The sequence below is a fragment of the Prunus avium genome, chromosome 1, assembly GCF_965620075.1.
Source record: "Prunus avium chromosome 1, drPruAviu1.hap1.1, whole genome shotgun sequence".
In the NCBI taxonomy this organism is placed as follows: domain Eukaryota; kingdom Viridiplantae; phylum Streptophyta; class Magnoliopsida; order Rosales; family Rosaceae; genus Prunus; species Prunus avium.
The window spans coordinates 55,207,976-55,222,184 of record NC_142284.1 but is presented as its reverse complement, the minus strand read 5'-3'; the positions used below and the strand labels follow the sequence as shown (position 1 = coordinate 55,222,184).

The following is a 14,209-nucleotide window of genomic DNA, read 5'->3' as shown; positions in this document are numbered from 1 at the left end:
TCTTCAGAATGTTAGACGGCATCACAACCTTGACAAATGATGACTAAAAGGGTAGTTTGTTAAATTCACATGCTTAGTAAATCCCCATCCATTTGCCGACAATGACTATTTTGTAAAGGTCACAAATAAGTCTTATGTGGTAAATTGGAAGTACTACAAAATTTAGATACATAAGTTAGGAGTATTGTGTTTTTCTAAAAGTGCTACAAAGTGCGAGACAATGAATGTTGATCATTGATGCATTATGTACATTAATGCGTTATGCTACATGCATCAACGGTCAGTAATTAATTAAGAATCACTTACATACACGTGAATGAATTAGAAATCACTTAGAGCATCCACAGTGGGGAGGTGTATATGGGGGTGTATGTTAAATATACACCCCGAGTCACCGGAATCGTCTCCAATGGTGAGATGTAAATATACATCACCATCATAGGGATGTAAAATAAAATGTATATTTACATCCATTTTTACATCCCTTGCAGGCGGGACCCACCCGAGAAAAGAGAAGAAAAATGAAGAAAAGTCAACATAAACGGCTGGGACCCACGGCTACACCCCCGAATTTACACCCCCCACTGGAGCAAAAAACATATTTACACCCCCGGAGGTGTAAAAGGGATGTAAAAGTGGCCTTACACCCCCGAATTTACACCCCCACTGTGGATGCTCTTACATGCACACGAATGAATCGCTACAAAATCTTAGCATCCTTTTCTAAATTAATAGGTGACAAGATTGGTCCACCTACTAATTTGGTGGCCTAGTATCATCATCCTGGTCCTTATCCTCATCTTTCATGTCGTGCCACGTGGTTAGACCAACTATGTAAATATAAGCCACAAAAATCAATCACTCAAATCAAATCCAACAACTTTTTGTTTTATTTGATAGTAAAACTGAAGACAAAAAGAGTCTAAATCCATTTGGGCCGCAAGTACCATATCCACCGTTGTTCAATACGCACATCGTACGGCCCATATGAGCCCGATTCCACGCCTTGAATTTTATTATTAAAATAAATAAATAAATAAACTCCAAAACTCAAACCACTTCAGACTCTCAGTCTTTCTGTCAGTCTGAGACTCCAAGTTCCTTCTTCTCGATCTCTCCGCTCGGCTTTTTGCTCACCGTCTTTCTCTCTCTCTCTCTCTGTGCTATTAAACGCTTCGTTTCAATCTCATCACTCCCCATGACATTTTGCGAGCCTTTTGCTTCTGATTCATTGCTTGCATTCTCGCAATGCTGATGAGCTCAAGTTGAATTCGTTTTCGTTTTCGGCTTCGGTGCTTTGGCTTCAACAACAAGGTACCCAAACACACAATCAGCATCAATCTATTTTCTGAAATTCGTTTGATTTTGAATTACAATGTGCATTTAAAAAAATAATAATTTGAAAGCCATTTTTGTTGTACTTGCTCTGTTTTCATGATTGCTTGAACATAGATAAAAGAGAGATTTATGAAAGTGAAGAATGAAAAATAACTGGGAGCTCAATTTTAAAGTCTGAATTAATTGAATTAATCAACAATAAAATAACATGCATCAGCTGGTTGATTGGGTAGCTGCAAAACCCTTATGCTAGCTAGCTCCTTGGGCATTTTGACAAGAAGTTTGCTCTGTTTTCAGATATTAAAGAATTCTTTTGTATTACCATTTCTTTCTGATTTCTAGTTTCTATTGTAAATTGGTGACAAATGTCTAAAACAGTAAAAAATTATCCTCCACACTTATTCTTAAGGAGGAAGAAGTGCTAGCTACCACTATATAGATTTATAGACAGTACTTAATTAATTATTATTTTGTATGAGTAAGAGACATAACTTCAGATTCTGAAATTTGCAATTGATTGGATATTGTTCCATTTTCAGGATTGAATTTAGTACTTTCTTCTGGGAATATACAGCCTTTGAAAGATGGGTCTCTACCTTGTTGGTGCCCTTGTTCCTCTTGTACTAACTCTTATACTTCATCAATCTAAGAAAGCAACGAAACGGGGTTTGCCTGTTAATGTTGGTGGGGAACCTGGGTTTACAATCCGAAACCGTCGGTTTACTTCCCCAGTGGAAACATTATGGGAAGGTATTTCAACTCTTGCTGAACTTTTTGAGCAGTCATCCAAGCGGTTCCAAGATAGACGCTTTCTTGGAACCCGGGCATTGATTTCAAGGGAGGTTGAAGTATCAAAGGATGGAAGATCCTTTGAGAAGCTTCATTTGGGAGACTATGAATGGCTAACCTACGGGAAAGCATTTGAAGTTGTGTGCAACTTTGCTTCCGGTTTAGCTCAACTTGGGCATAAAAAGGAAGAACGAGTAGCAATCTTTGCTGACACAAGAGAAGAGTGGTTTATTGCATTGCAGGTGCGTATCTTACATGGTCTTTGTACATAAAAATTTAATCCTTCTTTTGACATTTCATGATAATTTTTCTAGCTTACCTTAAACTTCTAGCGATCTTCATGTTGTTGCATGTATGATGTGATTTTTATTCATCTATTCTGTCACTAAACTAGAGTTTTAAACAGCAGTGTTTGTGAGCAATGATAAATCAATTGAGTTTCATGTTTGCATGAATGCTATGTGTTTTGGGTAGTCTAGTCCCAGTATAACAAAGACGCAAATTGCTGATTGCTTAATATGTTTTCTTATATCAGGGTTGTTTTAGGCGCAATGTCACTGTTGTTACCATATATGCGTCTCTTGGGGAGGAGGCTCTATGTCACTCATTAAATGAGGTTCTCTCTCTCTCTCTCTCTCTAATAGACTAGCTCACATTCCTGTTGTTTCGCACAGTATGTTACTATTGCAGAATAGGTTCCTTTCTGTACATTTTTTTTTGTTGATTAGAGTTCATCTATGTTCATTTGTCTTAAAAATAAACTTTAAACAAGGTAGTAAACTCAAGAAATTTGTTTCCAATTTTATATGTTGTGACTTTTGTGTAACTCATCCAAAATGTTGCAACCTAGTCCGTTTGGATGAAAGAATTGAAAATTACATAGAATTCTTAAATGATGGAATTTAGATCTCCATCATTTAAGTTTCTGGCAATTAATAATTTCTGTGTTTGGATTTATGTATGTCGAATTTTGTAAATGACAGAAATTACAGAGAAAAATGAATTCATGTTCAATAGAAATTGCGAAATGACGCTCCAATTTCCATGATTTTTTTCGCGTGTCATTTAATAAGTTCCATGCTTAAGTTGCCAAACAATGGAAATATCAATTTCTCCTCTTCAATTCCCGACTTTTATCTAAATCCTGAGTTATTTTCGTCCTTCCAAACGGAGGGTGAAGGGAGATGCATTTGAGATGTTAGGTTTCTTTCTCTTCAAATAAAAGAAAAAAAGGAAAAAAAAAATTCCTTGTGATGTTGATATGTTAGTACTAGATTAGGATTAATGTTTATCATTTGTCCTCACAGTGTTTGTTCTTAGTGCATAACCAGCATTGTTTTCATTTTATATTTCCAGACAGAAGTTACAACTGTGATATGTGGGCACAAAGAACTGAAGAAACTGCTAGATATAAGTGGACAACTAGACACAGTGAAGCGCATCATATGTATGGATGATGAGATCCCATCTAGTGCCTCATCTGTTGAAAGTAGATGGAGAATCACTTCATTCGATGTTGTTGAGAGACTTGGGCGAGAAAGCCCTGTTGAACCTGATCTACCTCTTCCTGCAGATGTTGCGGTCATTATGTATACAAGTGGAAGTACTGGGTTACCCAAGGTTTAAAGCCTCTATTATATCTTCTTGTTATTTTACATGATAGTCATTCTAATTGGTTTTTAATTGTTGATTGTTTTTGAAGCTTTGTGTGACATTTGTATCAATATTGTTATTTTTTTCCTTTCACCTTCACATTATCGACTGTTGATCTTTAATGAGTTTTAGGCTTAAAATTACACTTGAAAAGTGCTTTTGTTACACTGTTAAAGTTTTCAAAAGACACAGATGCTTGATAGTGACATTTTTTATGGGCGGTTTGACATTGAACTCAGGAAAAAAGACATTTATGTCTTTAACCTGACCTAGTTACATAAATCTATGAACTCAAACAAATGCCCATCAATCACATAGATGATTTTAAAGATTTTTTCAAGAAACAAGTGATCCCTTTTCTTTGATGCTGGTAGATCTGAGACATATTCTTCTTGTTCCATCAGATAAGCTAATCTTAGTCTTGAATCTTGTTGGAGAAAATGCATTCTCCTAGTTTTTATGAGTATGAAACTGCTGCAGTATTATAAATGTCACTAGTTTACTGCTACTATACTCTTTCATTTTCATTTGATGAATATCCCATTATTAATATACCATCTTGAAATTAAAAATAGGAGACAATAATGAAAGTCTCTTTGTTGCATCCACATTTTCCGAACAAAAATATTGTATATGTATCAATATGTATGGAAATATTTAGCTCATGGGATTGCTGTTTGCTTATATGAAATACCTTGCATGGTTGTATGGAGTTAGGGTACAATGGGTGGGGAATATGATATGGGTTGGGTTCACTTAAAGTTCTTCCTTTGGATGGGTACATTGTGGGTGATTGTGATTTATGACGAATGATCATATATGTTCGATTTATGTCATATGTGTAAACAGAATGAGCACTTGTTGCGTCACATTTCTCTACATCGTCTACTTTCCTTCAGATATATGGCCATTTTTGTTTTCTACTTTATTCTGTGCCCTTTCTTTTTTATTTGTTTTGGGGTGGCATCTAATGCAAGTATAGTCATTTATCTTTCCAAATGTATTAAAAAGTTAGTCAACAAACACATTATTCACCTCCAGCTTCCACTTTGTACAGGGTGTAATGATGACACATGCTAATGTGTTAGCTGTAGCTTCGGCTGTCATGACTATTGTTCCTGGCCTTGGAAGCAAGGATGTTTATCTGGCATACCTTCCCCTTGCTCATATCCTTGAATTAGCAGCGGAGGTATGGGGAATATGTAAGCTGGCTATATTGCATGGCTACAGTAATTCAATGATCATTTTTTTATATTTATGATTCTTATCTTGTTATGTTCTTATATCTCTGTGCTACTTGATTTAACAAGTTTTATTATCTGTATTGAAGAATGTCATGGTTGCTGTGGGAAGTGCCATAGGGTATGGATCTCCATTGACTCTTATTGATACTTCAAGTAAAATAAAGAAAGGAACAAAGGGGGATGCAACTGTGCTTGCGCCAACTGTATTGACAGCAGTCCCTGCAATTCTTGATCGTGTTCGAGACGGAGTGCTGAATAAGGTTTTTGAATCTTGGCAGGCTCATGATTTTTACATATTTAGATACCTATGCCTGTCCACATATAGATCATTTGTGCGTGTGTTTGTGTAAAACCTGGTTTTGAAATTACGCCAGTTTTGTCAACGTTGTATCTTCATAATGGTTCAGGTCAATGCAAAGGGTGGTCTATCCAAGAGATTGTTTCACTTGGCATATGCTCGTAGGTTGTCTGCTGTGAATGGTAGTTGGTTTGGGGCCTGGGGCCTGGAAAAGTTTCTGTGGAACTTTCTTGTGTTTAGAAAGGTCCGCGCAGTTCTAGGAGGTAGCATCCGTTTTATCCTTTCTGGTGGTGCTCCTCTTTCGGGTGATACTCAAAGATTCATCAACATTTGCATTGGGTTAGTACTTTTAGCTCCTACAGCATAACAAATTGTGAACCATGATGTTGTCCTGCCTATAATTTTTAATGCTTTTTTCTTGTGCTCTATTCTCAACATACCACATTTGTGCAATTGACAGTGCTCCAATTGGTCAAGGGTATGGTCTAACTGAAACTTGCGCTGGCGGGACATTCTCAGAGTTTGATGATACATCTGTTGCTCGTGTTGGAGCTCCGCTTCCATGCTCATTTATAAAGGTAAGAGATGACAATGGATATTTTAGTTACATGTGTATAACTGATAATTTTCTTAAACTAATTCTTCCAAAAAGGAAGAAAGAAAGTTTTGAAATCCTAATCATGACTTGCAGTTTCTTGGAGGTGTTCATTTATCCATTTCTGTGTTGAATTATCTGTTTCAAATTCATATCTTTTAAGGAAAATGTCTTAAGAAGAGTTCTGTACGCTGTTTCCAAGGAATGAAGGTGATATTGACTTTCTAACCTTCTGTGTCCAGTTAATTGATTGGCCTGAAGGAGGATATCTAAAAACTGATTCCCCAATGCCTCGTGGAGAGATAGTCATCGGTGGTCCAAATGTTACACTTGGTTATTTCAAAAATGAAGAAAAAACAAGAGAGTCATACAAGGTGTCTATTCAAATATTTCATACCGATATTCTTTTGGTTGCAACTACCCACCAAAGAAAAATGTTCAATAGATCCTAACTTTGGGTTTTTTTTTTTAATCTTTGGTTTTTTTTGTGAAAAGGTTGATGAGAAAGGAATGAGGTGGTTCTATACAGGTGACATTGGGCAATTTCACGCTGATGGTTGTCTTGAGATAATTGACCGTAAGAAGGATATAGTTAAACTTCAGCATGGAGAGTATGTCTCCTTAGGAAAGGTATGTGTGTTGCAAGATGAATGCAACTTTTCATCAGATTTTCCCCAGGAACTAATGTTTCCTTTACAGGTTGAGGCTGCTCTTTCAGTGTGCCCCTATGTTGACAATATCATGTTGCATGCTGATCCTTTTCATAGTTACTGTGTGGCTATTGTGGTGGCTTCTCGAATCACTGTGGAAGATTGGGCTGCAAAGCAAGGAATTGCTTTTAGTGATTTTTCAGACTTGTGTGTGAAAGAAGAAACCATAAAAGAAGTGCAAGCATCACTTATAAAGGTATGTATATCTTCTGGGTAAATTTCCATTACTATGAACTTAGCTTGAGTCTAGGGATTTGAATTTTGAGCTCAAATATTGCAACCACTCCCCCACAAAAAGAGAAAAAGAAAAAAGAAAAGAAAGAAATCTTTGAACTCAAGGAGTGTATGCATCTCATGAGCTCATCTTGTCATTTATCAAGGAACAAACTCTTACCTGTAGCCAAGATCTCTGTTCAAATTTAATCACATTTGGCCTTGGCTTGCTGAACTACGATAAATTATATATATGTATTTTTAGTTTTTTGAATTTCTATTGGATTCTCTGATCTAAGCTCAATATACAGCCTTGGCCTTCCTGCCTTCTAGTCTCTTCAGGCAGATTGATTACCCTGATGTTTATTTATCTGATACATTATGCATCTAGTGGACGTAATGTCTGTTATCCTTGATGGCCAGCCCATGTCAGTTATTGTCCTATACAAAATATTCTTTCTTTTGTTTAAAAACAAAGAATCATCCAGTCATTCACCAAGCTTCCTTCTCGACTATTGAATGAACTTGCTACTTATTCAACTTCCTCTCTTTATGAAAAGCTTTCATTCCTTTATAAACTTGCTTGGTTCAATTTACTTTGTTTTGTTCTGTTTCGAATATTTACGTTTCACCTATTATAGGAAGCAAAGAAGGCACGTTTGGAGAAGTTTGAGATCCCTGCCAAAATCAAATTGCTTTCTGAACCATGGACTCCAGAATCTGGCCTGGTCACTGCAGCTCTCAAGCTCAAGAGAGATGTCATTAAGAAGGCTTTCTCTGAAGACCTCTCCAAGTTATATGCTTCGTGATTCTTCAGAAAACCTGGGCTTGTTATTTGCTGTGCAAAATCTTGATAAGTTGAGGGTCCCTGCTGGATTTCCTTTTTGCCCCTTAATTTGTGGCCTTGCTAGAGATGATGCAAACCAAGGGTTAGTGTTAGGAAAAGGTCGAATATAGAGAAATTAAGCACGTCGGAAGTTTATTTATATTAGCTACTCCAAGCAATAAGAAGATGATGATAATAGTTGTTAAATTTTATTAGCTACTCGAGGCAAATGGATAGCTTTTTTGTATTGGTTTTTTGAGTTATTTATTGGTTTATAGCATTGTACCAATTTTTGAGAAAGTTGCCATATTTTCTGTATGTTTCTGATTTAAGTTGCCATATTATTGGTCACTCGAACTACATGTCGAACCCAATTGAACCACCACCCAGTCAAACCCATTGAACCACCACCGACCGCTCAAACCCAAATTGAACCACCACCGTTCAAACCCAATCGCTCAGTGGAACCATATAGAGATATGCGACTTCGAAGGCTGGAAATATGCGTACATCCTTTAATTTAGTACCCTTCTTCTCAAATGCATCGTTTGAGAGCCTTGGTCACACTGGCCCAAGCATTGCTTCATATTTGGTTCAGTTTTATACTCGTGTGCAACTGTAGTTGTGAAATATTTTCTAACTTCACGAATTGGAGAAAGGATTTTGATGTACTTAATCATTTTCTCTTGTTGGTATATCAGTATAAATAATCTAAAAGTTATACGTAAAGAATTTTGATATTTAATAATAAGCAACCATTATTTTAGATTAGATTAATAATATTAATATTACATCAGCTCTTATTTTAGTGTAGATATTTTAGTACATATCTATCAAGCAGAGAACTTATTACGGTATGGCCTTCTTCAATTGCTTGCCTGCTGAAGTTGCTTCTTCTCCTTGTTTTCTTCATTGCCTGACCCGCCCACCTGACCGCGGTGGGCGAAGTCGTTAAGTATGTTCAAGTCTTTCTTGTCCCCCTTCGCTTTAAAATCATCAAATTCGATTTTATTGTTGCCTTGTCGGTCCCGTCAGTTCTGTTGGCGAAGCGGTTAAATGCCGTCAAGGTGCCGTGGTTGTCCGTCAGATCCACCCCTTTAAATTTATAGATATTTATAAAAATACCCAATCTTAAACATGTATTTATAAAAATACTCAAGCACTATTTAAACATAGAAACATACCCAAAATGGGTTTTGGGTATGTGTGTAATGATGGGTTTTGGGTATGTTTATAAATGGGTTTTGAGTGTGTGTAATGATGAGTTTTTGGTATGTTTATAAAGTGTTTTGGGTGTTGGGTATTTTTATAATTTCAGCCCCCATTTTGGGTATTTTAGTGAAACTCCCTTAAATTTAATATCATTGTTTCCAACTGGCTTGGTTTGATCTTGACCCATTTTCTCACTGATTGATTTTTGGTTGGGATTTGTGTGTTTGCTTTGATGATGAACTCATTGCCTCATGGTCTCCTTTTATAGTTGTTGGCATGCACATATGCAGAGAGGATGTATACTCTCCCACTTGACTGCAACATCTATTCAAACCACTTTCTTATTCTCATGGTCTCCTTTTATAGTTGTTGGCATGCACATATCTCCCACTTGACTGCAACATCTATTCAAACCACTTTCTTATTGCCTTAGAATCGATTCCTTATGTGCACAGTTTGGAAAGCTCACTTGATAAAGATATCTATATCAAACTCTGTGTCAAATGTCATCAACGCATAGGACTGCATAGACATAGTATCCAAATGATAAAGTCAATTAAATGCAGGACTTCGTAAGCCAGAAGAACATGTAGAGACCAAGACCATGTGTTGATGGAGAATGGAAAGAGAGTACCAGTTCAAGCAATAGGCTCAGTTAGGCTTCAATTAGTTTCAGGCTTTACTTTAATTTTGAAAGATGTTGCTTATGTACCTTCTATGAGAAGGAGTTTGATTTCAGTTCTAGATGAACTAGGGAACTTTTCAGTTTTGTTTTCTCTGAAGTAGGATTTGATTTTATATTCAATAAAAGTTCAGTGGACAATGACTCTTTGATTGATGGTTTGTTTTGCTTAAACCTTGCAAGTAACAATGTGGCTTTTACCATTGAATCCCTAGGCCAAAAACGATTACTAGATAATGAGAAGTCTACAACGATTAGGGCATGTGTCTAAGAAAAGAATGCAAAGTCTGATCCAAGAAGAAATTCTTCATTCCTTGAATTTTTCAGATTTCACTAAGTGTGTTGAGTAGATGCATTAAGAAAAAAAATGACTAACTCAAGAAAACTAGGATCCACACGCAGTCAACAACTAACTAGAGATAATTAGATACAAACCCAAAAGTATTAGATACCTAGGGTTTATTAGGAAAATTAGATACAAACCCAAAGGTATGTTTATTAGGAATAATCCTTGTGATTTCAAATTTACTATTGAGACGAGTCAACCAAGATTTATGGTTCCCGTTTTTGAATCTTTTAATGCCTTTTTTTTACCATCAATAACTTTATATTGTCACTTCCTTAATTATTATTTCTTTGAATATTTATTTTAGGTAAATAATTATTAGATTTCACCTTTTTAATAATTATTATATTTAATATTAGTTCTAATGTCAACTATATATATATAATTGTCACTTTGGTAAGAGAGAAGAGAGAATTAAAGGGACAATTAAGGGACAATTATTGCTTGAATTAATAATTAAAGGGTAATTTAGGAATAATGGTTGGGTGGAAAGATAGGTTTTGTGTTTTTCAAATTTACATGGTGGGTGGAGAAATATGACAAATGGTGCAATAGCAGCACTATATTTATGATTGTTCAAACCTAATTCATAATTCAAATTTTGAATTAGAAGTAAAAGATCCATTAAATCAGGATTATTAGTTTATTGCCATATTTATTTTAAAGGGAAAATTAGGTAATGAAAATGAGATATAATAATTAGTGGATCTAGATAAAAAACTGAAAAGACGTGGGTTAAACCTAATAAAAGGCACATCTTTGGGCTTCGATCTAAAGACCCCATTTATTTAACGGTCGTAACCCTCTGATCATGATACATATTCTATATTGATCATAATATTCTAACATTTATATCTGCTTGGAATAATATTCTCGAGTACACTACTAGAATATGTGGCTTTGGGCACCATTTTTATTTGTGCTCTTAACTGCAAGAGGCACAAATAATTGTGCTCTATGTCCAAAAGCCACAATGCAGCGACCTTTAAGTTGACGGTGTTTTCTACAGGGGTTTCTATGACTATAGGACGTGAATCACAAATTCGTGTCAGACAATATAAAGCACGAAAAAAAATTATTTGTGGTTGTATTCTGACAAGCTGCCTCAGTCATTTTATGAACTGATTAGACATATGTACAAAGACAGACACAACTTTAGAATCGTGCTCAATGCTATATATTTTATTTTTAAAAAAATATTACAACCCAGTTGCTCACTCTCTTAGGCTGGGATTCCGCCCCCTTTTTTTTTTCTTCACTGAAGCAATTTACACCCAAAATTGCAAACATGAAAAAATTTACGAATAAACAATCACATTGAATTTGAAATTTCAGCAAATTAGTAGATCTAGATGCTCCGAATAGCATACAAATGCAATGATAGAATATTTTCACAAGAACCAAACAACCAAATTTTGAAACAAGGAAAATCACTAAATACATCAAACTTAAGAAACCAAAAACAACCAAATCAAATAACAATAACATTAATTGAAATTCCGTAAGAGTATCACCCACCCATTCCTAAATGAAATTCAAAATTGAAAAACACGTGTTGCTGCCTGTAGAACATCTCAGGATTGCTTGGCCTCTAATGCCTCGGTTTTGTAATACTTGGAGCATTAGAATCGTGACTACCGTCGCGGCAACCCCATCTCCCAGTCGCCGAGAACCCATACCCACCAAAGCTTGACATCAAGGGTCTGATTTGCATTTTCCACTTCAAGGATATGGAGATAGAGGGAAAGAGCTATCAGAAAAAAAGATGAAAGGAGATGGAGTCGGCAGATTTGGGCAATAGAGTGGATCTGATTTGGAGGCAGCAGCGAGACAGAGAGAGGGGTAGATGCGACAGAAGAACGACTGGGAGGTTCTTTAGGGGAGGGGATAGAGAACCGATGAGAAGTTCTTAACAAGTTCTGTTGGGGGGAGAAAGAAGGCTTGAATAAAGAAGAAAGGATGGGTTAGATATTTTCTAGGGTTGGAAAAGTTTAGGGGAGGCGTGTGTTTTTAAACTTTGCTATCAATTAAAAATAAAACATATTTATTTTTTCTTTTGTTCTTTTTTAACTTTGAAGATAAAAAGTACACTAATAGAATATAAAGAAATAACTGGGCTGTGTAAAGAAAAAAAAATTAGAAATAACAGGGCACAAATGTAGTTTTTGTGTTTTAGCGTTGTCACATCTGTCAGATAAAGACACAATTATTTGTGTCTACACAAGTAAATGATCTTACTTTTTCTGAATAATTTGTCAGATGGTATTTATCATTTACATTAAATTGACATTTGGCACAATTCTTTGTGTCCAATAAAAATTTGTGCTTTGTGTAAATTGATTTAACACAATTATTTGTGTTTTATACAAAAAGAGCAGGAATAAAACTTATTTGTGCTCAATTTTAGAGAAAAGGGCACCATACCTATATGTGTGCTCTTAAGTTTGTGGTTTTTGACCAGTTTTTTAGTAGTGGTATAAAGGTTGCTAATTTGCCTTTTCTTGTATAGATGATGAGAAGGAATCTTTTGAAGTACCCTTACCTTGCTTGCCAAGCAACGTCCTCTTATGGCGAAGCAAGTTTTCTCTTATAAGGATTGAAAATGACGGCCTATGCAATATTCCTCACTCAAGTTAATTAATAGTGTGCTCTTAGATTCTCAGCCCTCATCAATAATGGGTCGGTTGATGTTTAACAAGGAAATGAGGGGCTTGTTTCATAAGTTGCTTTTGTTTTCTTTCTTTCAATCAATGGAGGAGGAGGAGGAGGAGGAGGGAAGGGAGGCTCTTCTAACAGTGAGGAGCAACGAAACAACTTTGCTGATAGCTTGAAAGATGGATGTTGAGAACTGCAAGAAAAAAGGTCAGTAGTGACCATATGTTATCGATCTGCTTGGATGAAGAAGAAGATGAAAACATCTGAGAGCCATAATCTTCTATTGTTTTATAGCATTTTTGTAAACCTTTTATAGCAGATTAATACAATTTAAGCAAAAGAGGCCAATAGTAGTAATGGAATTATTCAATATAGAGTTTTTATCACAAATGGTCCCTAAGGTTCACAAAATTATCAACTTTGGTCCTTTATGTTTTTTGTCACATTATTGATCCTTTTTGTTACACACCACACATCAATTTGGTCCCTGCCGTTAGGGTCCGTCAAATTTTATGTTAAGTTGCTGATGTGGCATATATGTGGGACCCACAAATCCAATCATATAGAGCCACATGTCTTTAAATAAAATATAATAATTTTAAACATAAAATCCATTTAAAAAATTAAGAATAAAACATCAAATTTTAAAGTTATAAATATAAAATAAATAAATAAACAAAACCTACAACCATCCCTCCCTTTCTCCTTCGTTCCCCTCCCTTCCCCTTCCGTCTCCCCCAGCAGCAACCCACACCCCACCCCCACCCCCACCCCCACCCCATCCCTAGCCGCAACCAACTCTTCTCTCACCCCCATTCCCGAGCCTTATGCTCAACTCAACCCCCAGCCCCACCTCCCCAACCCACTCTCTCTCTCTCTCTCTCTCTCTCTCTCTCTCTCTATTACATTTTCGACATTCTTTGGTTTTCAATGCTCAACCCAACACATTGCGTTCCAATCTTTTGTGAGCAAACCATGCTTGAAGGATTCAACAACCCAAACTTCCGGTTACCCAACGAGTCTTCACCCTTTAACAATTTTAAATATGAAACTATTTTTCAAAATTTTTTTTTTACTTAGATAGACGAGTCATTATCTCATTGGATATGTGGGCACCGCATACGTGCCACGTTATCAATTTAACAGAAATTTTGACGGATCCTAACGGCAGGACCAAATTGATGTGTGAGGAGGAGTAACATAAAGGACCAATAATGTTACAAAAAAACATGAAGGACTAAAGCAGATAATTTCACGAACCTCAGAGACCATTTATGATGAAAAGCCTTCAACATATGTTGTATTCTATTTAGTCAAGTTTCCGATACATTACTTCATATTTGGTTCAGTTTTGTACTCGTGTGCAATTATAGTTTTGAAATTGAAGTATCTTTTTCTAACATCACGAAGGGGAGAAAGGACTTTTTAATCGTTTACTCTTGGTATGTCATCAGTATCAATAATCTAAAAGTTATACGTATAGAATTTGGATATATTTAATAATAAGCTACCATTATTTTATTAGAATAATAATATTAATATTACACATGCATGATAACGAGGCCTAACCAAGGAAGGAGCCTCAGATAAAACATCAGCTCTTATTTTTGTGTAGATAATTTAGCACATATATCTATCAAACAGACAA

General features: G+C 35.9%; 1 protein-coding gene across 1 annotated transcript; it reads left to right on the top strand.

The window, feature by feature from the left end:
- The first annotated feature begins 1,051 nt into the window (after nt 1–1,051).
- On the top strand, nt 1,052–7,955 carry LACS9 (long chain acyl-CoA synthetase 9). The gene is made up of 12 exons (XM_021950928.2): nt 1,052–1,314; nt 1,878–2,369; nt 2,663–2,743; nt 3,484–3,747; nt 4,838–4,969; nt 5,111–5,284; nt 5,432–5,661; nt 5,783–5,900; nt 6,160–6,291; nt 6,413–6,547; nt 6,617–6,823; nt 7,482–7,955. The coding sequence occupies exons 2-12, from the start codon at nt 1,923–1,925 to the stop codon at nt 7,647–7,649; spliced, it is 2,088 nt and encodes a 695-aa protein (XP_021806620.2). The 5' UTR covers nt 1,052–1,314; nt 1,878–1,922; the 3' UTR covers nt 7,650–7,955.
- The last annotated feature ends 6,254 nt before the right edge of the window (nt 7,956–14,209 follow it).

Bases quoted from the DNA above. Each gene is read 5' to 3' on its own strand.
- LACS9 (XM_021950928.2), top strand. From the start codon at position 1,923: ATGGGTCTCTACCTTGTTGGTGCCCTTGTTCCTCTTGTACTAACTCTT. The intron at 2,744-3,483 runs GTTCTCTCTCTC...TTATATTTCCAG, and splicing joins TATGTCACTCATTAAATGAG to ACAGAAGTTACAACTGTGAT. The intron at 6,824-7,481 runs GTATGTATATCT...CACCTATTATAG, and splicing joins TGCAAGCATCACTTATAAAG to GAAGCAAAGAAGGCACGTTT.